General features: G+C 40.1%; 1 protein-coding gene across 1 annotated transcript; it reads right to left on the bottom strand.

Moving 5' to 3' along the window:
• Positions 1-1135: 1135 nt before the first annotated feature.
• LOC129187567 (importin subunit alpha-4) lies at positions 1136-26197 on the bottom strand. The gene is made up of 17 exons (XM_054787034.1): positions 26031-26197; positions 19054-19098; positions 17152-17241; positions 16432-16461; positions 16294-16346; positions 16111-16206; positions 15623-15708; positions 14392-14478; positions 14038-14207; positions 13741-13785; positions 13535-13666; positions 13326-13454; positions 12285-12389; positions 12040-12111; positions 7112-7274; positions 6923-7017; positions 1136-3447 (listed from the first exon to the last, which is right to left on the bottom strand). Exons 1-17 carry the CDS (start codon positions 26097-26099, stop codon positions 3349-3351), a joined length of 1566 nt encoding a protein of 521 aa, XP_054643009.1. The 5' UTR covers positions 26100-26197; the 3' UTR covers positions 1136-3348.
• Positions 26198-26294: the final 97 nt, after the last annotated feature.

Here is a 26294-nt window from a genome sequence, read left to right as displayed (position 1 = left end):
CTGCTCCATTCTATTATTAGTCTACTGTTTTTACTTGAAATGACAGAAACAAAAGGCACCAATGGGTTTTTTTCAACTCATATTTGTCTTTAATAATGCACAGGAGTTGAAAGCATCAATGAGCCACCTTAAAGAGAGAAGAGTTTCAATCTAAAATTTATAAAAAGATATAAACAATCAGAGGCCAAAACGCTGTCTGTTGTTTTTTTTTTCCTTCTAGTATTCATTTAAAACAACTTTTTTTTCTTTTTTTTCTTTCCTTCACGAGCAAGTAAAAATCTTGCGACAAACATAAGCTTGTATCCAATTTGGCTACAAGACAAACATAATTGTAAATCTTTAAAGTGGCTCGCTCTCAGTCTGCTCGTGCATGACTGACTGTACACCCTCGCTCTACTATTGTGTTCCATTATAAACGACTAGCACGACCCTCCCACCCCCCTCTCAGTAGTTAGCAGCCGACCAGAGGAGCGTTAAAATATCTCAATATCAGCTGGTATCAGCCCGACATCACTACGAAGGAAAAATTGTTCTGTTCCAATGATAAATCAGCATGTCATCACAATACATATGCAAGTCCAAAATAAAAATAAAAAAAACGAGCCTCGCCAGCCATCATTGACAGCGAGGTCATTATCATCACCATCATCGTCGTCGTCGTCCACCGAGTGCCAGCTGCAGCAGCTTTGTACAGGCGTCATATCAATATACTTTATATATTCATATATGTATATATGCGTGGAGATTTACACATCACATTTTTGTACACAAAGTGTTCAAATCGAGTGATGACACGTGAGCTTTGTCCACAGGCGTGAAGTAGTGCCACGCGAGGGCCATCCCCCTAAATGTTTTTGTTTTTTTAACATTGTGATAATTAACGCTTTTAAAGGACTATTAGGACCACACTGAAAAGAAAAAAAAACACAGTAAGTTGAGGAAAAAAAGGCATGACACTAAAAGTGCGATATGAGAGAAAAAAACTAAAAATTATAAGAATAAGAGTTTTAATTTTACAAGAAGTCGTAATATGAGACCAAACTGCAATATTGCAGGGTAGCTTTTTAAACTCACGTATGTGTTTTATTAAATTGAATCGTCACCTACAAATAACAAATCTATCTATCTATATATAAAAAGCATTTGAAGAATAATGAAACCCTATTTCTAGGGTGCGTGGAAATAAGGGTGTGTGGTGTGTGGAAATAAAACACTAGTATGACAAGAATAAAGTCATAAATGTACGCAAAAAATCTTCCTGTTCAGTTACAAGTCTTTCTATGAATACGCCAACCATTCTGGTAACATTGCCTTTTCACAAAAAAAAATGCAACTTCAGCTCTTTAATATTGCAAATTTGTACTCGCGATATTGTGACTTTGTTCTAATAACATAAAATTTGGACTTGTTTCTCATAATCTCATGATTTGTTCTCATAACGTTATAACTTCATGCCGTGATATGACTTTGTTTTTCCATCCATTCATCCATTTTCTACGCCGATTATCCTCACCATGGTTGCGGGGGTATGATGGCGTCGAAGGCTAACTTCGGGTGAAAGCAGGGTACACCCTGGACTGGTCGCAAGCCAATCACAGGGCACATCATTCACACCAAAGGACAATTTAGAATCTCCAATTAATTCTTGTGATATTAAAACTTTACTTTAGTAACAATGAGACTTGGTGCTCTAAACCTTTTCGGCTTTTTTTTTTTTATTCCTCGCATGTTTAAAATATTACAATGTTTTTGCCCGTAATATTACAATGCTATTCTCACAACGTTACACATTTTTGTCTGGTCAGTGTGGCCCTAAGACTCCTTTAAACATTGGTGTAAGACAGGATGTAGAAACAAGAATAAAGTCTTTTAGTTTAATAGAAAAAAGCCGTATTACAAATAAAACATTTAACGAGATAAAGTCTTAGCTTAAGAAAAAAAAAGCTATTTTAACCTAAAAAAAATACTTTAGTCATGTTGAACTATAAATCTTTTTCTGAACATTCTGACTTTATTCTAATAAAACTGCAACTTTTTCACAAGAAAATTGCATTTTTTTTTACTCCTGTTACTCAACTTCTCACTGTTACAATTTTTGACATTTTTTTTAAAATAGTGACTAGTTTTCAATCATATCATGATTTGGTTAAGGCAATGTTAGAACTTTTATCGCGTAACATTATGACGTTCTACTTTCAAAACAGAACGACTCATTTCTTGCAAAAACCTGACTTTTCCCGCATACATTTCCAACTTTCTTTTCCTCGTAATGTGACATAAAAAAAAATAATTTCAGCTATAACAGTTCCTTGTTACATTACCACATTATTATCATAACGTTACACCTTTTTGTTGTAATTGTAACATTTTTGTCTTGTCAGCGTGGCCCTAAGACTCCTTTGTACGTTTCCAGATGTTGGAGTAAGACTGAAGAGAGGGAGAAAAGGTCCAAACAAAAATGTTGCGGAAGCTCCAACCACAACTGACCACATTGTGAAGTAAAATTTTTAAGAAAATAATGTTTCAAAACACATAACCAAAAACGTCTAAATGATCAGATTCAGGTCAGTTAAAAAACTGCACTGCTGCCGTCCTCCCCAAAAAATGCCAGCGAGTTTCACATTGGAGGGGAGTCATGAACAAAGTGTCCTACAGTAGACATGTGACAGGAAGTCTCTGCACTTGTCAAACAACCTCTTATCAGTTCACTTTTTTACATAGAATAATGACATTAACTTGCATTTTTTAGGGGGAGGGAAGGGCTAAGTCAATTAAAAGTGGAAAAAAAGCGACATCATGAAGAAGTTTCATTTTAAAAAATTAAAAAAAAAAAAAAAAAAAAAAAGACTGCCATGTGGAGCTGTTTCACCCTTAGTGGAGTGGGAAGGGAGGGGGTTAATCATGGCTTAGCTGTGGAGTGAGGAGGGGGCCAGGAAGATGCTAAGAGTGGGTGTGGTGGGAAAAGCACAAAAACAAAAAGAAAAACAGCAGTAATTCTCCCCCATTAGTGACATGATGGCTTGGTGAATTGTCAGAATGTGTGTTTAAAGTGTGCTTGTGAAGACTGTTGCCATTGTGTGATATGACAGAGAAAAGAAGACAAACTTTGTTGTGGTGCAAGTTGCCAGATGGTGATTTTTAAAAAACAAAAACGCAGCAGCCCTCAGTGCAAGGGTACTGAAATAATCCCTCAGTGTGACTGTGAGGATCCATGTTGAAGGGATGCATCCAGGTTGGGAGCAGAGCTGGATGAATGTCAGTGTGTGCTGGGAAGAGGAAGAAAAGGGGATTTACAGAGTACCCGTGCAGCTGGTTGAAGCAAACATCCTGGCTTTTTTTCCCTCTTTTTTAGAAATTAAACTCCTTTGTTTGCATGTTGGAAGCAGGGTCAAAGTTGAAGGTTCCTCCTTGAGTGCTCTCAGGGATCAAGCTGGAATCTTCATCGATCTAAAAGGAGGAGATGCACAATGACAACACATAAGAACATATTAGAATCTATAGCCATGCAAAAATATTCAATATAGAAGAAACCTTTTTTTGGTTATGGTTTAGGTGATGTCAAACAGAAAGTTACATTGAAGTACATCCCATTTACATTTCAACAGGGCTTGAGCAGATCTTATTTAAGCCTACGCTTTCTTTGTTCACTTCCTATTTAACATGGACCAATTTAGCACTTTCTTATTAGAAAAAACATTGAATTTGTAAAAGTAAAGTTAACAGTTTGCACAAAGCTTAGTAATAAATTAAGTAATAAAGAATAAATAACAGAAGAACTTTTTGTTAATTATTTTACAGCGAGAATAAAGTAGTTTTACAAGATAAGCCAGAATTTTATAAGAACAAATCTTGTTCTTATACACACACACACACACACACACAGTCAAACTTGTCTATAGCGGCCACTAGAGGGAGTCTGCAAAAGTGTCCGCTATAGACAGGTGGCCACTATAGACAGGTTGGCGTCCAGTTTGAATGTTGTAGAGGGAAAAAAAAGGGATAATAATAATAATAATAATAATAATAATGTTGACCAGTAGAGGGCACTGCGGACTGCGGATAAAAGTTGTACAGCACTACTAGGCTTGTTATTATCATGGTTCATGGTTCATGATTTTAATTCATCCTGAACATGCATATGAGTCAAACAGTAGCACATCATATAGTACAATTCACAATTTTGCATGTCCAAAAAGGAGTAGGAAGAAGCAAAGCTTATTTAATCCTACCCCTCATCAGTTTCACATCAGTTGCAATACATTTATTCACCTCTTATTCTTCCAAGTGTACTTTGTAGGTCTACATGACAATGTAGTGCAATCATAGCCAAGGTTTTTACTTACTAAAAAGGAAGCTAGAGGCTTAATAATAACTGATAGAATATATCCACGACCCACAGAAAAAAGCTATGCTAGTAATGTCTTATGCTTGTTTTTAATATTTTACTTTTTATACGGCAGAGTGTCATTACAGCTTTAGTTCATCAGGAAGTGACGGGAAGTGACGGTGGGCGTCCCGAGCAGGAGAGCTTCGGTTCAGTGCTAGCTGTGAGTTTCGAGAGAGTTGGGAAGTATGTTTATGTTGGCGTGGATGTAAAGTCCTGCAGTGTTCTCTGCTGTTAATAAAGCGATTAAAGTGCATCGGCGACGTGAGTCTCTCCTTCTCCACAACAAGCGGCATTACCGTATTGACACACATTGTCTCACACCAGGAAATAAACGGTGTCACTTGTTACAGGCATTGCCTGGACAGCTATGTAGTGGGGCTTGTTTAACCTTTGCCTTGTGGGCAAGCAGGAAGGAGAAACGGTGCTGAGAGATGTGTGTGTGTTCTGAGCTGCTGCCTGGTGGCCGCGTTCAATAAATAAAGTTGGCAGAAGCAACAGGAGAAGTTTCCTTCTTTGCTTCGGAGCTGAATAACACTGACAAGTTAACAGACTAGTAGCGAACGGAAAAGGAAACGGCTTTTTTTGTGTCGAATACAGAAGATCAGGACTTTGATGGATTTGTGAATGAGGATCAAAAATAATGTGAGTACATTCTAAAATATTTCAATTAAGTACAACCGATCTCAGTTTTGCTCCCACTGCCGCATGCATGCTAGCGTATGTTTTTTTTTTTATTGTAGCGTCGCTGGGAGCACGTCCTGTTCCAGCCTACTTTGCGGTAATGTTTTGGTGCAAATGCTCTTAAAGTTACATGTTTGACCAGGAAATAGCAAGCTCAAAAGAAGACGGCTTTTTTATGTGGAACAACTGACAGTTTGTGTGGATCTTATGAATGATTGTGACTGAGCTAGGACTCATTAATTAAAGTCTACACAGACCAGCCACTGGGGCAGCTGCTGTAATAATTGGTTTGCATAACCAAAGAATTTCTGCATAAACTCAAAGAAACTGTCTCAGGGAAGGTCATCTGCATGCCCGTAGTCCTCATCGGGGTCTCTACCTGACTGCAGTTTGTCATCGTAACCGACTTGGATAGGCAAATGCTCGAATCTGATGGCGTCTGGCATATTAGAAAGGTGTTCTATTCACGGATTAATCCTGGTTTTCACTCTGCAGGGCAGATGTCAGACGTGTGTGGCGTCATGCGGGAGAATGGTTTTCTGATGTCAACGTAAACTGAGTGGCCCATGGCGGGGCTGGGGTTATGGTTTGGGCAGACGTACGTTATGGACAACAAACACATTTTATTGATGGCATTTTTAATGCACAGAGATACTGTGATGAGATCCTGAGGGCCACTGTTGTGCCATTCATCCCAGACCATCGCCTCATGTTGCAGTATGACAATGCACGGCCCCATGTTACAAGGATCTGTACACAATTCCTGGATGTTGAAAACATTCCAGTTCTTGCATAGCCAGCATAGTCACGTCAATGGGACATGTCACCCATTCAGCAAGTTTGGGATGTTCTGGATCGGCGTAACTTAGCACAGTCATTGAAGAGGAGTGGACCAACATTTCACAGGACTCAATCAACAACCTGATCAACTCCAGCTGAAGGAGTGGTGTTGCACTGCCTGAGGGAAATGGTGGTGGTCATATCAGATACTGACTGCTTTTCTGAACCCCTAGACTCCCCAATAAAGCAAAACTGCACATTTCAGAGTGGCCTTTTAATGTGGGAGGCCTGTGGCACACCTGTGCAATAAATCATGCTGTTCAGCATCTTGATATGCCACACGTGAGGTGGGATGGATTATCTTGGCAAAGGAGAAGTGCTCACTAGCACAGATTTTTGAGCAATATTTGAGAGGAATAAATAGGTGTCTTCTTTGAGTTCAACTCATGAATGAATTGAGTTTGAGCATATAAAACCTGTTTATGACCTTCTAAATGTGGTTTAACATTATCAGAGCCCTGTAGACATGAACTAACCCGCCTATAGTCACCTTTACACTCCTATTATTCATGGTTTACAACACATTGTACTATTATTATAGGGACTCGAGTAGAAAAAAAAATAGTATGAGAAGAATTAAGTCATCATTCTTGGTTGTAATGTTATGACTTGATTATCATACCATTGTAATTTCTTTTCCTCAAAGAAAAGTGTTGTGATTTTTTCTTATTGTTTGGACTTCTCATTTGCTTAAAATGTTTTCCCCCATGGCTACACACAGATGTCACACTATTTACGAAACTATTTACACAGCTATTCTGACGACATATTGATATCGTAATGTATCGGGAAATCATCTCTTGCTCTACCGTGTCCATTTTTCTTCTTCTCAATTATACAGCTACTGATGAATCTTAGATGTTATATCTGTATTGTTATATTGAGTTATTCTACGATTTGCAACTAATTACCATCCTGCCTACACACTGTTACAAACCATACCATGGCGAACCGAACCATATCAAGTGGAAATGTCTTATGTCCGTTGCCTCTGATGAGTTGTGGTAAACTTACATCATCTCCTGAAAAGTACTGATCAATAATCTCAAAGGCTAGCTTGTAGATGTCCTCATTTTCATGTTGCTGCAAGCTCTCAATCTTCTCCAAGCCTGAGAAAATCAGGAGAAAAAAAAACTTGTGTACAGTGAAAGCAGTCGACAAGTGTGGCACTTAAAAAGCCAAAGCAAAAGCAACACTACACACCTCCGCACTCCTCGATGATCTCAGCGATGGTGCTGGCTTCGTCACCCACCATGATGAGGATGTTCTTGAGGCCGTCCAGGACCACCTGCACCACCTGAGGATCTTTGACTAGCATCAGGTTACAGAAGGGAGGGATGACGTTCTGTTCCACCAGGTATTCCACCTACACAAAGAGAGACATACGAAACACTTCCATAGTTGATTACAACATACATAACAAAACACAACAAGTTAAAGCCATTCAGGTGCTCCTTAAAATAGTTACTTTTAGTCAGAAACAAGGAACATGCCTGAGTAGTTGATCAGAATATTTTTCCCCAGATACAAGCATTTGTAATTACCTGCCTTTTCAGTGGACAGCAAAAAAATAAGTTTCACTATTTAAAGGTAGGTGTGATGAAATATCAAAATATCAAAGTATCGTGATATTTAACCCTACGATGGATACGCTCTCTCCATGTATCGTTTCTTAAAATTATTATTAAAACATAGCCACGATAAACGCCTTTGACCGTTCCTCCTCAGTGAGTCACCATTTTACATGTCATGGTGGAGGTGCTCCTTGTGAGGGAGGCAGAAAATTGGGCGGAAGCCACAGAAGAAGAAAAAAACAATGGCGGACTGAGGCTAAATAGAAAGATTTTCCAGCATAGGTGAAATCAAGTGTGAACTCACTTTGTTTTTTATAGCGTTGACGGAACAAAACCGGTGAAGGAGTTTGTAAGAAGTTTGTAAGAAGAGTCTCACGAATATACAATACACGGGCTGCATGACAAATACCTCCAGTTGCCCACGGAAGAAAAAGGAACAGATGTGTACCCTGTCTCAAATTGGCTTGCGCCATATCACAATGAGGATGTCATTGCTGATACAAATATAAGCAACTAAAAGGAAATCCAAAGGAAACAATATAAACCTTCTGTATGGTTCCACGTTGCCACACTGTCCTTTCCATCACCAACTGGGCCAAAGTCACACGTGCCACAAAAACAGCAACTAAATTCATCAGTCTCCCCACATCCAACCTCACAGAAGTAAACAACAGGTCAATTTTTCCCATAGCCAACAACATAGCACAGGATATCACCCACCCATTGCATCAATACCTCATCCCACTACCTTCAGGGAGAAGACACAGAACGATTAACTTCTGGAGGGCCCGTCTTGGGAAAAGCCTGATCCCTGCAGCCATAGCCTCCCTGAATAGCAGGACATGCTGATCTGTCTGTCCTGCCTGTTATTGTTCTCCTGTTGTTGTTACTGTCATGATGATTGTATGTTGTTACTGTTGTCATATGTGATGTGCTTTGTTGTTTTTGTAATGTTGCCTCTAATGTAATAGACGAATTTCCCCCTGGGGACCAATATATCTAATCTAAACCTATTGCTGTTAGACTTTACTTGCATCTTTGTTTACACGCTTTGCCTAGCTATCACTGGAGGGAGCTAGCTAGAGTTATCTGCCTAGCTTGTCTTTGGGCTCCAAATTTGACTTTTTACCAGAGTGCCATTTTGTTTTTAAAACAAACAAGGAATGTGGTTAGTTCGGAGCAAATTTTTGTCCCACAGAGAAGTGGATATCACATTCATGGAGTACGTGCTAACTTTTTCAAGTGTCACTGAACACTCCTATTCTCTTGTTATCATTCTAGTAAGTATGTCTTGTCCTCACAACACAATTTGTGTGTCGTTGTTTAACTAACAAACACATAATGGTAATACTATCACATGGGTCTCCTAGCTCGCCAGCTGATTTTGAGTAGCTCACAAAGGGTCAAAGAATATTTGCTTCAACTCTTAGTATTTTTTTTTTATTTATTTTAACTGTTCAATTCAGACGTCATGCCTTTATAAAAATGACAAAAGACCACAAAATAGCGTAAAGACGATGTCCACACTGTTTGAGTGGAGATCTGCTTGGTAAATAAAGTAGTGTACAATTTAAATGTTGCCAGTCACAAATAAAACAAATAGTTGACAGCTCTAATAGTGATGAAAGTTGGAGACCCCTGCAACAAATTTATTCTATTTTAAGTTAAGGACAGATTTCTTTTTAATAAGAGATACTTATTTGTATTTTTTATCCTGTTAATTTTGTTATCTTGAAGTAAAAAAATGTATTATTGAACAATTTATTTACCATTTATTCATATTACTTCAAAACATGCATCAAATTAAATTCAGCTTTGTGTCAAATAAAAAAATCGTTGCACAAACATAAAGGCAAACAAGCAAAAATCTAGCCAATCTATCCAATAATTACCAATTTGCCAGGGGCCCTTGGAATTGTTTAACGGCGGCCCTGGCTAATAGCACTCATCAAAAATAAAATTGGAAAAATGTATAGTTAATCCATGTGATCGATATCAGCCACTCTCACTCATGGATGATTGGCACTGGAATCGACAGCATAAAACCCTGATCGGAGCATCCCTAATAGTAATACATCCTCATTAACGTGTTTTCACCGGGTGGACTAACTGTCCCCATGTTGCGCTGAAACGCTGACATATACAGTGTTCCCTCCTTTATAGAGAGGGATAGGTTCCCAAAATAGCCCGCAATAAGTGAAATACACAAAGTAGCCAACTTTATTTTTTTTTTAAACAATTATCATACATGTTTTAAGGCTGTAAAACACCTCACCATATACTTTATACACTTTTCCCAGACAGGCATTAACATTTTCTCACATATATCTGTCTTGTTGAAACACTCTCAAAGTTAAAATTTCGTTTGAATTTGAATGATCAACCTACTAGGTTGGACACAAAAATTAAGTGACTCACGCGTAGGCCTGTTACGAGTCAATAATTCGATAATTGTGCTGTAAATTACGATCATTTTGACCTTTTTTAAGCCATATTATCATTAAAGTTATCATTCAAAGATCATTGTGTCATGTCACATTTGAGCCACTAGATGGAACTCAAGTGCAGTGTACCTGTGTGAGGCCCAGAAATGACCAACTTTAATGTTGACAATAGTGGGAGGTCACCAATTCACATACCAATCCTCCTCATGGTGTCAAAAGAACTATACACAGCAACGCAATAGGTGGATAAAAACAAACAATACTAATGTATAATGCAGAATATTAACCAACTATTGTGTGAGCTGTAAGCATGTACTTACAGCAAACACCCTGGGGAAAGACCAAGTGCTCCCAGCGACGCTACACTATATAGACCGTCTCTGTTAAGAAAATAAACACTTCAATAAAATCTACACATGCACTTATGAAGTGTATTGTTAAACTATTGTTGGGGGGGGGGGGGGGGTCCATATTTGAGCCATGTAAAATAATGTATACGACAGACTGCACGACATGCATGACTTTAGATGATAGCTATCTTTTTACGTCATAATTTGCTTGAACACAACACTTCGCAACTTCACTACACAAGCTATGGCAGCTCAGGAGGGACACTAAAGACATTACCGCTTCTTACACACACACACAACATTACAAGCTGGACCACAGCCAAGTGGATTAAAATACAATGTTGCTGATATGTTCTTCAACATGTATTATGTCACTCACTTATATTGCGGTTTGTAGCATGTGCATGTACGTTCTCCCAGGCAATTCCTACTGTCTGTCTAACATTTCCCCAAATGTTGGCTTTTCAACCGTATTGAAAGGTTACATTTATTTTGCAATGCAGCTAGCGTTCGATAAATCGATTTATCCATTATTGTGACAGGCCTACTCACGCGTATTTCACTCCTCTGATCGTGCCTCTTCTTCTTAGCGCCGTTCGGCTGTAGCATTTCTGTATCATTGTTAAAAATATTGCTCCTGTCGTCATATTTTACTCCTCGTCCTCCATGAACCAAAGATTGATTTACAGTATTCGTAATGGCGCCCTACAGCCGTGTAACTTCTGCCTTCCTTCAGCATGTCCAGAAGTCCAACTTTTTGTCTGTATTTTGGGTGCAGAACTTTTCGTCGACATTGCGTGTTTTATTGGGGAGAAAACATGCAACCATGCAGCGTTCAGAGTCACACGCGGTTAGCTTTTTCTGTTTCTATTGTTTACATTATTGGTGGTTAGCAAGCAGCTCACATAGTTAGCTACACTAGTTTGCTAACCATGACCACAACAAGAGACGGCACGAAGAAGATTGATTGACAATGGTCTACAGCCAATCAGGACGCATAAGGCAATGGGCGGTGCAGACAGAAGAGAGCAAATAGAGACACACAGCCGCAGTGCTAAAGCAGAGAACTACAACGCTACATTCCCACAATGCAATTCTTCTTAAGGGCCTGTAACAGCATTCATACATTGTTAAAAAAAAACAAACACTAAAATTACACACCCCCCCAAAAAATCAAGATGCTTTGCTGTAGGTACTTCAGTTGTATTTTAGTGTGAAAAGGTTTCGCTCAGAGCCTCTGTTTTTCTGTCTTTCAGTTATTCTGACTTTTTTTTTTAAACATTTGATATAAACTAAAAAAATATAGAACACCATTATAACCTCATAAGAGACTGTTGGAAGGTAAAGAGCATGAGGTTCCCCAGACTGGCAAAATTAGTATATTAATGCATCTTGGACTGTCATTGTGTTGTGTTCTCATGTTGACTAGCTCACATTCCTCAATGTGAATCAGTTTCTTATGTGACAGTTGAGTGGATTTTAACTCAGAGCCTCAGGTTTTTCTTTTAGGTATGGTATGAATATTAGTTTTTGTTTGTTGTTGAATATTTTTTTACACTTTGAAAGTATTTTTTTTATTTTTACATATGAATAATTCAGGGGGTTTTTTGTTAAATAAATAACAAAAATATATACAGTATAACATTTGTTAACCGACCCTCACTATTTACAATTGTTAGGTTAAGATTTGTTGGAATGGCCCTCTCTAGCTAAGGCCAATAACTATAAAGCTACTTCAATGGGATTGTGTTGAAAAAGTTCACCTGGTCTTTCCTTCCACTGATGGTGAGGTTGCTGATGGCCCATGCTGCCTCCTTCTGAGTCCCAAAGTCCCCCTGTGGAGAGGAAGGCTGTGACTACATGACATGTAAGTGCCACCTCATTTCTACAATGCAGCCTCTAGGCCCACACAGCATTACTGTAAGTACAGCTGGTTACAAGGCCACAAGATGCAACTAATAAGTACAATAATACAAACTTTGGCTCATACTGTATATTAGAAACCGACCTTGGCCAGTTGGTGAATGATCATGGGGATGAGCCCGGCGTCGATCACAGCTTGGACCTGCTGCTGGTTCCCAGCTGTAATGTTGGACAGGAACCAGACTGCTTCCTATAAAAACAAAAGCAATCACAAAAACATTCAATACCAACTGGCCCTCAAATGCACAGAAATATTTCTTCGTGCCGGTGTGGATACGAGCACGACTGGCAACCTGAGATATGTCTGAAATTCATGTCAGAGCCAATAGTGTGCCTTTAGGAAAGCAAGACAGACTAAATAGTATTGTTTTGGGAATTCTAAAAGACCAAAAAAGAGCAATGCCTATATATTATAACTAAAATTGGACCTGCCAACCTTGAAGAAATTGTAACATTAAGGGTCAAAATGTGTGCCAACTGTTGGTAGGTCTGCAAAATGCCCCATAGAAGTTGTGAGCAGAATCGGATAATTCCACAGCAATCAGACTAAGCGATCCTATCCTATCCTATCCCACCTGTGCCATGTGACAGAACTTATTTTGCTGCTGAAAAAGAGCATGCTTAAAATGCATTGTTGTATTACCATGGTCTGGTATGGTGTATTTGTTTAGGACACGCTGAAACAACTTCAATTGAGGAACATTACATGATTACATTTACACAACTCAACATGTCCAAAAAGGAGTAGAAACAACCAGAGCTTATTTAATCCTTATCCTTTCTTCATGTTGATTACTGATATTTCATTCCCACCATATCTTGCGCATGCTGACACAATATTTCATTTGCTTATATTTGTCATGTAATATGAAATAATTGAACTTTTTGATTGATTGGGGTAAAAAGGGAGATATGTAATGGGTGTGTTCTGGCACTGACTCTGTTCCAAATGTATCCATGGTTTGTTGTGGTGCTGTTTATTAATCCATAAAGAACAGGTATTGTAATTGGATTGCCAAAATATAGTGAATAAAATTTGGTGCTTCTAGGCCTTCTGTTATTTCTTAAAAGAAATCATTGTTTTGAAATGTGAACAAAATGGGGAGTCGACTGTACTCATGGTTACCTTATTGATCTTTTCTTTTGGGTGTGTGAGCAAGTTGGGGAAGTATCTGAGGACCTCGCAGTTCAGAACAACTTGTGTTTGCTCGTCGGTGCCAGTTACAATGTTTCCCACCGCCCGCAAAGCTGCTGTCTGCAGATTGAAATACACCGAAGGCAATAAATGTAATGATCCTGATGAATTAGGCCACACTACTTAGTAGTAAGTCTCACCTGCACTTTCACCTCCTGGTGGCTAAGGAGAGGCACAAGATGTGGGACAACATCAGAGTCAATGACCATCTGGATCTGCTCGTTGCCGCCGTCCGTCAGGTAGGATAAAGCCCACACTGTGTCAACGAGAATCTAAACACAGAAGAAATAAAACTTCAACAAGCAGGTCCGACGACCATCAAATCAGTCATTACTGTTATACTTACATTTATATCTGTGTGATGTATTAGCACACGGAGGGCAGGCAAAATCTGTGTGACGGAGCAGAGAGAGAGAAAAAAAAATTAGGTTAGGAGTAAGCTCAATGAAGAGGGGGAGCAGTTTAATCAAATGAAGCCAAAAAAACATGGCAGAGTGGGGAAACAACACAAAAAAAGAATAGCTGTCAAGACTTCAAATTCTGCAAAGATCAATGAAGTTAGAACCTCCCCAGTGGGTGGCAGAGCTGCAGACGATCTCTGTGTGACTCACTCTGTCTGACACAGGCAGAATAAAAGTCTTACCTCTTGCACCGTCTCCATGGGCGGGGGTGGGTCCTTATTGCGGCAGAGGTTAACGATGACCCACGTGACGTTGCGTAGGAAGGTGATGGGGATGGAAGGGTTGATGAAGGACAGCAGCGGCTTGACCACACCCAGGGAGATGACGTAATCCCTGCACTGTGGGCCATCACCTGGAAAGTGAAGGCATGTGTGTGCAGTTTTGTTCAACTTCCTCTATAGAATCAAATGAGTCATTCTATCACTCACAAAATCACTATATGTAAAAACAGTCATACCACCATCACTAAAGGTCTCATTCGCAAGCATCACTTTTTTTCTCAAAAATGTACACATTATCACACATGGTCTACTGACCTATAATGTTTCCCAACGCCCAGACAGCCTGTTCACATACGTTCTGGTGGGGAGAGCGTAGCAGTCGCAAGAACAACGGCACTGCATCTGGACACACAAACATCATTGTTAAACAGATCACATTCGGGAGCCAAAAACCAACAAGCAATCAATGACAACCAACATTTGGACAACTGCACCAACAGAATCATTTGGATGCCATTAATAAGCATTTCCTCAAATAGTGCTCTAGAGGAGTTTATTTGCTCAACTGCAGAATGTACCATTTATTAACGGTGGTGTGTATTTGAGATTAGGCATTTATTTGCACTTTTAAAGAGTCTCGGCATTTCCCTTATTTTGTGGTAAGCGGTGTGAAAGCACAAATGACTATACCCTCACATTTCTGCAAATATTGCATTATATATTTTCATGGGACAACGCTGAAATACAATGTAAAGTAATAATAACGTTGAATTTATTTTACATATAATATATATATTTACCTTTTTACAAGGTACCCAAAGCACTTCACAGTGAAGTGAACCCATTATTCATGTTGCCACAGCTGCCCTGGGGTAGTCTGACAAAAGCTTATCACGGAGCTGGTGTATGAAGACACCAATTGAGGATGCCCCACAGATGATCAATAGGGTTTAGGTCTAGAGAGATTCTTAGCCAGTCCATTTTCTTTGGCTTCTTAGCAAGGAAGTGGTTGTCCCATGAAAAGATATCATCAAATATTTGCAGAAATGTGAGGGCTCTGTTGATGTTTATGAAATACTGCTCTAAGGTTTGCACTTGCTGCATGGCTGTTAAGACCACAGTCTAAAAACTTTTTAAGGTGTAGTGTACCAAACCAAACTGTACCGCCTCGTGTAAACAGGGTTATAGTAAAGGTAATCAGCTTTTTAGTGGCACCACCTGTTATTTTTTAATGGGTAAAAAAAAACAAGAAAGAAAAACGTCTTTATTTATACAAGCGGACGACCTATTAGTGCATTGCATCCATCGAGCAAAGGCCACAGAACTACAGCGCATACTAACCGAAACCCATCTTAATTTGCAAGAAAACCATGCATAAATAGTTAATAAAAGTTATCACCATAAACAACACAAAAATGTATTCCATAATGTATTCCATATGAAACTCCCTCATAAATAGTGGTAAAAACAAATATATGATTTCTAGGTCGTCAGCATGCAAACACAAATAGCTGGGGAACACTGTGGGGGTGTGGGGTCAACTTACTGGATTTAACCACAGCTTGAGTCTGTGCCGACGTCCCAGAGGCAATGTTGGTCAGAGCCCAAGCTGCCTCGAACTGAAGAGAGGGGCTGCAGGGACATCAACAAAGCCAGTTAGGAGACATTGGGTGAGGGAAGTTGGTGGTGGACAAAAGCAAACTAGAGGGCCAAACGAGTGATGTGATATGCAAACAAGAAACACTGCATTGTCAAAACTAACAGCAAAGCCTAAAATATAAACGTGTGTCCCATGTTAACATGACACTAGTCCGGTTGCGAGCAGCTAGAGTCAAATCCTTTTCACTCCTCCGTCTTTCAAATTCTTTTGGCCTCAATCTCGGTGAACACAAGGTCCTGGGAATTGTGGACCTCCCGAAAGGCAGGAATGCTGTTATATTTGGCCGGACGAGCTAACTGTCCGTTTCCTGCACACTCAATACATTTTCATGTTTACTTAGTTTAAAGGTTTTTCTTTGGAGGAGGCAGACTCACTTGTCGTCTCTTTCCAGGCAATTGACTAAAATGGGCAGGATGCCAGATTTTATCAAGTCGTCAATGGGGGGGTTTCTGTCACTGGAGAGCAGTTTTCTGACAGAAGGAAAAAATAATTAAAATCATGTTAAAATCAACTGGCATCTGAACATGTGTGTGCACAAATGTCTGTGATTCTCTCACCTGGCTGCCTGCACAGCACTGAGCTGGATGACCGCATTCTCGCTGGTTGCGTTCTGAAAGTGAAAAGAAGATTGGGAGCATCAGCAAACAGCAGAAGGGTCTTGGGAGGACATTGTGACTAAAATCGGAGGTCTCTACCTGTAAGATGGCATCTAGTGTAACGTTTTGCTGCACAGAGGAAAAAAAGGTGGAACATTAAAGGAACAAAAGGCCAATCCATTGGTTACCTCCATATACAGTATCTCTCAACAGTATGGATGAGAACCAAAACTCAGTTCCATACTGGCAGCGGTGCTGACTGGTGATGTATCGGTCACGAACGAATCGTCTCTTTGAAACGAACGAGAGGAGCTGGTTCGCGTAGTTGGGAGCCAATTAGTTTTTTCTGTTAAAGGCGAATTTCATTGGTCAAAATGTGTGGCGGCATCTCTGTGTCCACACTGAGCAGAGGGAAGGTCAAGGTTAAACATGCTGTGGTGCTCCTAGGGCCAATTCTTTTGTGAGAAACATAACATTATAATATATTTTTGTAGCTGTTCATTGAGGATTAAATAAATCCATTTGAATAGTAAACATTTGATATCATGTATTTTTTACATTAGGACTTCATTTTACACAATAAACATAATTTATACCGCTATACAAGCTGTATTTGGACTACTCTAAAGTATATCCAAGTTTCATTTCTACAGTATTGGTCCCTTGAGAGGCTATACCGTCATAAAAATGGTTGTTCAAATGTGAGGGGTGTACATGAGATACGGTATAATCCCGATCCATAGACTACCTTTTGAGCTATGTGGTTGACACACATAATCTCTGAGGTAATGTCACGACTCATCTTCAGGCCTCACTTACCCCTTTGAAGTCTGAATCGACATCAGAGTCCTCCAGACTCTCCTCCTGTGGGACGTTTCTCTTCTTCAGTAGATGTTCGTCTCGTTTATTCTGGCAACGGGACAGACAGTCATGAAAGGATGCGTGTAGAGGGGAATTCATGAATTCTTAAAGCCACAGTGAATTCAGGCCATCCTCAAAGCAATGGTTCTTTAAAATCTTTCATTTCTGGGGTGAAGCTTGTGCAATTGACATCCTAGTTAAAACCTGTATTCTGATCCACACACACACACACACAGTATTGTAATGCACTCATACACTGTTAAGAACTTACAAAACAAATAGGCCAACACACATTCTACCGGTAGGAGGAGATTCCCTTGGCCTACATTCCTCTGCATCATGCTTGTGTGCGTCAGCGATGACTAATCAGCCTTACAGCTCTGTTTGGTCCTGGTGCCATCCAGCAAGATAGAATGTGCTAGACTCGAGACCACCTCAGCAGTCTGCGGCCATGGCGACGATTTAAGGCTGCTGCCTTTTTGCCGCCAACTCCATATGCCTGCTACTAATGGCAATCTAAGTGCTTAATGACCAATAATTACCCTGTGACACATTTTTGCTAGAACAGACCACCCCACCCCTGTGCACTTTTAAACCAAAATGTGTTGATGCATGATGTTCTGTTAGTTAACTTCAGCTGCAGAAAAAAACCTGCTCAGCTGCATAAGACCAGAGTAGGACAAATAAATTTGCTGCAATGTGATCAGTCTATACTTCAGCGTCAACACACACTGATACATTACAATGTATGACTCGAGCAGTTGTGTGCATCATGTTTTACAGCAACCTATCTATTAGCACCACAAAATTCCACTCTGTTCTTAGACTGTAATGTAAGTTTTGATGCAAGTTGGATCTTATACCAAAATTATAGCTAAATTAAAAGGGTCACTGATAGGATTTACCAACTTCGCTTACATATGTTCTATATTGTTTGTAATTATGTTTGTAATATTAAAACAACAATCTGCCAATTATGGAGTATTAAAAGAGTTTTATGATTTCCGAATGTCTTTGAACGTGACGTGTCCTGACTGTGTGTGTGTGTGTGTGTGTGTGTGTGTGTGTGTGTGTGTGTGTGTGTGTGTGTGTGTGTGTGTATGCAGCAGGAGGAGGGTGGCTCCGTGCAGAGAGGAAAGTTGTGTTTGCTTATGTTGTTTTGGCCGACAGTAGCCTGTGTTTTTGCAACAAAAACATCGTTCATCGAAATGGGAGTCTCAAGCCAATACTGATATTGGATATTGGTCCAATATCAGCAAAACAAACAAGTATCTGATTATATCGGCCTGCATGTAAAACCTCTAATACCAGCACTCGGACACAAGCAGTTAAATCCAGGAAACCTATCCAGCAGCGCACGGATAGAGCCCACATACTCACAACAACAGCATGAGCCAATGTGCTAATAAACTAGCAAGGAGCAGGAGCGATGTCACAGAGACCCATCAATTCACCACCTGTGGGACCCGGGGACTCACTACATTGAAAACCTATGAACATCACTGCTTTCGGTCACATTAAGTGCAGGACAGCGAGTATAACTGCCTCACAATATCATCACATCTCCTCCGTAAACAAATACAATGCAGCCCAGCGTATGACAAAGCAGTTTTGTTTTGCATGTTGTTTTGTCAACTGCACTGAAAACAAACCCAGGTACTTACCAAACCGTGACTTTAGTGTACTGTTACACCTCGACTTGCATGACAGCTAAGAATGTTAAGAAGTTAACTTAAAATTGCTTATACAATTCATGAAGGCTTCATGATGCTGACAGTAGAGGATCCAATCTATGTTCTGATTTCTACTATCATCTAGAAAGAAATGCATCAATCCTAGACCGTGTGCATGTACTCTTACCTTTCTCAACTCGACCGTCACCTCATTTCGATGCCTTCGCATAGTCTGCAAAAAAAAAAAAAATTTAAAAACAGTTAATGGTAAATTATCTCAAGTAAACACACCTTCCAGACTGACTTTACGATCAAACAATAAAACACACAATAAAATCCTGACACATTATTTTAGTAGTAATGCTGTAATTTCAACAAAACTTCATGGCCGGGATTTCAGTTGGGGTAAAACATGTTTCCCTATCCCTATAGTGAACATAAATTTGCGTGGTCAACATTTACACATTTAAAATGTACATTTTCTGCAACTGGTCCCTGAAAACACCAGAGAGCTGTGTATAACACATAAGTGGGGCGAGAAAGTTCTAGCAACTGCTGCATTTGTGCATCTGCTGGCATTTTCAGTTTGAGATGGTCTGCGATCTTGTGACTGTTTAAACGGGGTCATGTTGCCTTCCCAAATAGCCTCTTGCGTAATGTGGTCACCACCGTCATAACTCGGGTGGCTGGGGTGGAGGCATCTCTCAACTGCCACCGCCGAGCAGCAACAAATAACAATGCCACTTGATTAATTGTTGAGGACCTCTGCAATACCTCTCTGTGTAATGCAGTGCAGTTATACACCACTGCAAACTACAGCCAAAATAATAAACATTAAATATGTAAAGATACAGTCATCCCTCACTCCAAGGTTTTTCAAAAATGTATTTCACTAAATGATCGCTGTCTCGTGGTGACTATGACCTGTTCATCAAAAAATATTCAAAGACAACTCATATGTAGTATTATGGTCATTAGTGTGTCAGTAATGTTACATTGATGAGCCATTACCATAATTTACATTGCCATTGATGTAGAGTCCGACATGACATAGTGGGGAAAAAAAACTTCTCCAATTCCATGTGGAAGTGGTACATTTTTGGCTTTTTACTTTGTCTTTCTTCCCCACTCATTTTCAAACCCTTTCTTCACTTTAGAAATAATTAAGAAATCAATTGGAGGCTTACTTGTTAGCTGGGTAGTATACTATGATTAATACTCCTATGATTAACACAGTGTCCATCTCCCTGCAGAGATGCCGTCGCCTGCATGTAAGAGTTGCACAATGTGGTACCCATTTCCCACATGGTACACATTACTAGTGAGGGCCAAGAAGTGTACATTCAGAGTTGTGATGCACCTCAACAAGCCCTAAAAGTAGACGAATATGTAAAACATTCAGCACAGAATTGGAGATCTAGGTGGACGGCAACAGCCTTTGGGTCGCGGGAGTCAGGGCTAGTGATAGTGCCAAGAAGAATCCAGGCCCTGGCGGCCCTCTTCCATTGTGAAAGTCTTTTTCAACACTTTGTAAATGGATAACTACAGTAGATACATGAATTACATGACAGCAGTGTGCCGATATTTTCAGTAGAGATGGAAAACAGGGCTACAACCTGACACTTTTCCTTATTGACTTCAGTCAATAAGGAACGTTCATTCACTAAAATTAAATAATTATTCACACCGTTCAAACTGCTACTCTTGCACATGCACCGTCCTAAAAAGAAGATGGAATATCCAAAGTGCGACCTGTGGCCATTTTCGGCTCACAGCTTGTTTTTTTTAAATTTTAATTTAATTTTTTAATTTGTCACCTATAACACAAATCAGATATAGCTTTTAATATAGTAAACTGACCTTCACTGGATTGGTTTTAGCATCTGTAATGCACAAAATGTATTTAAGTGCAACCCCATATCCTACATTTTTTCTGTAAGATTTATCCGTATTATTTTGAGAATTTTATATAGGCCTATTGGAGAATTGCCTGCCAGCAGATTGAAGTTTCGTTTAGTTTTATTTCGTTTTAAAAATCTGAAAATGCAGAAAATGCATTGCATTAGCATGTGCTTCTTTTGGTCATTCCTAGCCATGTTATGATGACGAAAAAGCTGGTCAACATGCTACAGGTGGACTTTGTAGTGCCCGTGAGCTCTGGCTGACTGCAAACTTGTGGATGGTTGGCGAAAAGCGCTGTCACGTTCACTTTAAAAGCTCACAGTGGGAGGCAGGAGAGGCGGCAAACACTCTTAACAAAAGGCAATAAAAGGCAATTAAGCCTATCAACATATTTGAGAGGCTCAGGACATGACCTTAACTGCAACACATATTGGACCATGCACAATATTACATTCAGTTGAGTTGCTCACAATAATTTTATCAGTGTAGTTGAAGTGATTTAATAAATAAATAAATAAATAAAAATTTGGTGCGGTGGAACCACAAAGTCAGACGTCCCTGGGGTCAGAATTCTGGAATATAATGTATCTGAAGACCAAATGTTTGGAGTGTAAACCACTGTCATGTTCAGCCAGATTTAAAGGCTTAACTCTAGTGTGTTCTGGATTTTCTTTGGCTTTTTTGCAACACTTATTCCAGAGCACCCACAAAAAAAAAGAAAATAAAGAGGAAGTATGGAGACTTAAAACAAGTATGCAGACTTAAAGCGGTAAGACTTGCCAATCAATTCTATTTCCTATGGGAAAAAATAGTGGTAGATAAACATTATACAGTCTGCCTTTGTCGATCGCGAGTAACTGGTTCCGGACCCGACTGCGATACAAGGATTTCCGCAAAGTAGGATTCAATATTAATAAATGGAATATTTTTGTAGTTATGGCATGGAACATCTGTTTACGATCTTCAAAATACGTGTTTTTACATTATTAGAGCCCTCAAGACATCAAATAACACTCAAGTAGTCACCTAAACATTTGCTTTACCCAATATTGTAAAAAGAATCGGAGAAAATAAGACATAATTGACATAAATAAGATAACAGACTCACACGTGAGCAGTTCCTTTTCTTTGGACAGCGTACTTCCACCATTACAATACATCAATGTATTGTAATGGCAGCTTTAAATGGCTTTACGCTCGTATTACCCAATATAGTAGAAAAAATAAGAGTAAATAATCCATTTAAAACGTAAATAAAACTCCTGCTCGAGCAATGTCACAGTAAATGTGTTCCCCAGGGAACCTTAGTGACGAGTCTAGTGCCTCTCTCACCAAACAATTACTGACACTTACTGGTCAATGCACAAAAAACAATTAGAATGCTGCTTCTGCCTTGTACCTGTATGTTTGTTTTAGCCATTTTAAACTCAAAAATGAATAAGTATAATTTTCTTAGATATGTTTTTTTTTTTTTTTAACTAATAATAATAATAATTCAACCACAAAACAGCGATCATATATTAATTTTTTGAAAAACCGCGATGAGAGTGAAGGAGCAATGTCCGAACTATGATGTAAATAAAAGTAACCCAAATGACCCAGCTGTAGCGTGAATCATCTGTTTAAGCAAACAACCATGCAGACACAGTCCTCTAAAGGAGAAGCCAGCAGCAGCGGCAGCTCAGTCAAGACATCCAAGATGCCTGAAATAGCATCAAGAATGCAATTGGCAAACTCCATCTGTCAAAGTGGCCATGTGCTTGTCACACTGGCTCCCAACACATTCAAAACAACTACTCAGTGGACAATGAACTGTGCAGGTTGACTGTGCAAAAGGGGTTATACACACACCATCACATAGCATTGTACCACATGAGGATTTCAGGATTACTAACAGATCAGGAAAATACTTTTTTTGGGGGGGATACTCAAAAACATGTTTGTGTAATCCAGATAATACACTGCCCTCTGTCCAGAAATGTCCTCATCTTGGCAAGTTTCAGCGCAAATGTTTGCCAAACAAGTCCTCATGCTGCTCGAACCTGATGGTTGATGGTATTTCACTTGTATAGCGCTTTGACACAGTTAGCACATTTACCTACTGATGACGAAGCATCAGGAGCAACTGGGGGTTCAGTATCTGGCCCAAGGATACATTGACATGATCACGGGAGGACGGAGGATCTAACCCGCAGCCTTCAGGCTGGGAGACGACCACACTACCACCTGAGCCATGCCGCCCCCAGGTCACGCTCATCCAGGTCACTCTGTCTCTCTCCGGTGATCATGTCACTATTTTTGTTATGCTTCTACTTAATAGATTTGATCTACTGTACTTAAGAGACATGAGATGTTGCATTTTCTGAAATCTGAGTTTAAAATAGTGTCACTGTTTGTCAGACACTTAACATAAAATCATGTTTCTATGGTGTTTTTCAAGAGACATGCGTTTGGGTGATTTTCACTCGACGTTAGTGATAGACATAACATATTTTACAGGTGGAATTTCCCCGATCTTAGCGTTAGTGTGTTTAAATCAGGTGCTCTTTGCACCAAAGAACTAACTTTGGTGTCCTTCCTCCATGACACAGCTTCAAAAAAGAAGCTTGTCCTACTTTTGTCATCCATGCACACTCAACCAAGTGTCGGACCCATTCACAAGCCTGAAGTAATCGAATTTTACAACCAAACAAAGGGAGGTGGTCAATCCGGCTGTGGAAGGAAAAGCAAGAGTTGGCCACTGTGTGTGCTATATGGCATGATGAATGCTGGTGTGATAAACTCATGGATCATACACAAGGAGAATGCCATGAAGAAAGGTGACACACAAATGAATAGGAGGCAGTATATGCATCATCTGCAACGTGTGCAACATCCCTACACCTGGAACTCTTGCGGTGAGGTTGGAGCAATGGCAGCAGAAAGCAGAGGTCCCTTAGTGAGGTGTGTTGACTGCCCCACAGGCTCGGACAGGCAGACACGACACAGGTGTCATGTCTGCTGTCGACCAGTGTGTCCTCGCCATTACTACCCTGCCTGTACCGACTGCATGTAAGGCATAATGGTTATGTTAGACTTGGCCCAGAATTTGCATGTAATCCTTAATTAGTATAATGGCTATGAATAAACATCACCATGGTAATTTCCAAGGAAATTCATATAGTAAAAAAAATGTGGTCATTTTTCCCCCAGTCAAAAAAAGGCATTTTTTGTCTCTCTCCCACAGTTGTCAGTGATGTAGGAAGACTGTGCCTTCACCAGACAAAGCTCACATGTCCCAGGAATGGGTGGACCGAAGAACAAGTTCCCAACTCCATTACTTTTTTTGTTTGGAAATTTCTCGTGAGAGATTACCTGATTTTTCAATAATTTCGCTTCCTTTTTAACTCTTTCACTGCCAAAGACGTCTATTGACGTCTTTTGCTTTTTTTCACGGGAGCTACAGATCAAAGTCTTATTCATCTTGTGTGTGAATTTCTGACTTGCAGGCAATGTATTTCTGTCCAAGTAGGGGGCAACATTTCTCAACAGTTCTCAACAGACGGATTGTGGGTTGAGAGAGGAAAATGGCGAAACACATGCAGAAATCGAGCGGAGACAAAACATACAGGCAGCTAACACTGTCACAGAGCTTGTCTGGCGGTGAATCTGCCTTTAGTAGCGACGCGATCGCAATAAGATAGAAGTGACGTGGGTGATGCAGGTGACGTAGACACAAATGCAGTTGACAATGGCAGCCGAAGCAACAGGCTAGTGGTTAGCGTTGCTGAGTCATGTGGCGCGACACCGGACGCGCCACATGGCCTGATTCTTCTGACGAGTGGCTGCCGTCTGGATCGGTCAGCAGCAGGGATTCATCCCTACATCCAGCAGGCCCCACCGAATTTGCTTCTCTGCAGAAACAGCTCGTTTTCTCTGTTTTTTGCTCAAAATCAGGTGTTTTTGTTGAAAGTACCCTATGTTCTACCGCCAAAATCAAATGACCCAAAAAGGCTAGAAAGAAACTTTTTTCTGATGAAAGAAGAGAGTCTAAAGGTTCCTTAGATAGTTTCAATGTTTATGTAGTCCTAAAACTCAATATTCTGTGGGTCTTGAAAGTTCAGCAAAAATGCCCAAAAACTCTGGCAGTATGGAGCTCTCTGCTCTGAACATGGCTGGCAGTCAATGAGTTAAAGGGTTCCTGGTACCTTTTTTTTTTTATTTTATTTTTTTTATTTGATATTGTACATTGGGAAATTAAACAAGAGTACTGCAATTTGGCATACAGATTTGTACTTTTACATAAATTGATAAAAACTGTATTTTATCCGGGATATTATATCAGGTAAATATAGCCAACGTCAGTGATGGTGTTACTAATTGTAACGTTAGTGTTCTAGGGTTAAACCTGATTGGATGCATTCAATGCGGCAGTTTGAAAGGGAAAACATGTTGCCTTGCTGGAAATGACATAACGATCACATTAGTTGGATACTTTGAATGGGGACACATTTTACTCTACACATTCACTGAATATCTCAAGTAATTTCAAGTCATTAGACTAAAGTACGCGACAAGTCATTGCTGTCAAAATCCAAGTAGAGTTGCAAGTCTTTGATAGCGAGTCCAAAGTCATCACAATTAGCCGCGTGACTCGAGTCCACACCTTTGCTAGCAAGTTATGGATCGGAACCATTCTTATTTACATCTTGCGAGTGTAACATAGAGGAAATACATGTAACAATAGCGTCACAACACGAGATGCTTAAGCCTGTCCCTCGCTTTGCGAGCTCACCTGGCTAGCATTTTGGATTAAGGCGGATTTTCCCCAACCCAACCTGAAAACTAAACCAAATGTGTGCACTACGTCACTATAATGTAGGAAATGCGCGATTTAGAGCAATACGGGTGCAAAAATAGCGAATGGAAGAATAATTACTAAGGGCCGGGCACACCCTGCTCGCTAGCTACCGGTGTCCATCCGGCTAATCGAGCAGGGTTAGCCGCCACTGACAGCTAGCTTCAGGTTTCACTTAATTCCATCAAAAATCCAGACAAACAAAAGCAAAGTGTTCTAAATAACGATAATTCGATTTGGGTTAAATGACTAAAAAAGTGCAGATGGTAGGCAAATGAGCGATGTTGATGCTATCTTAGTTCGCTAGCTTGTACTTGTGGCCGGGCTGCTCCTCCTTCTCATCCTCCTCCTCAAACGAGGCCCGAAGAGAGCTACTGTTCAACGGACAAAATGACCCACAGCGTATCGAGGAGTCGTCGGCTCACCTCGACATCTCGCCCCTTGTTCTTAAAGCTCTTGATGCGGTGGTTTTCCAAGCCGGCGTTGTCTGCCATGGCTGTGTGTGTAGAGGCGGGAGGGGGGTTTCTTTCGGGATCTCCTCCGTGAGAGATGAGGCACCGCAGGTCGTGTCCTGCTGCTGCTGCTGGGTTTCTGGGAGGTGAGGGGTAGAGATGAGCGAGTCATGAACGAGTCGTTCAAAACTCGCGAGTTTTTCTACTTAATCGCTACTCACAAGCTCACAGGTGCTC

This window comes from Dunckerocampus dactyliophorus, chromosome 9, assembly GCF_027744805.1.
Source record: "Dunckerocampus dactyliophorus isolate RoL2022-P2 chromosome 9, RoL_Ddac_1.1, whole genome shotgun sequence".
NCBI lineage: Eukaryota > Metazoa > Chordata > Actinopteri > Syngnathiformes > Syngnathidae > Dunckerocampus > Dunckerocampus dactyliophorus.
The sequence above is the reverse complement of the archived record's forward strand: the minus strand, read 5'-3'. Positions and strand labels throughout refer to the sequence as shown.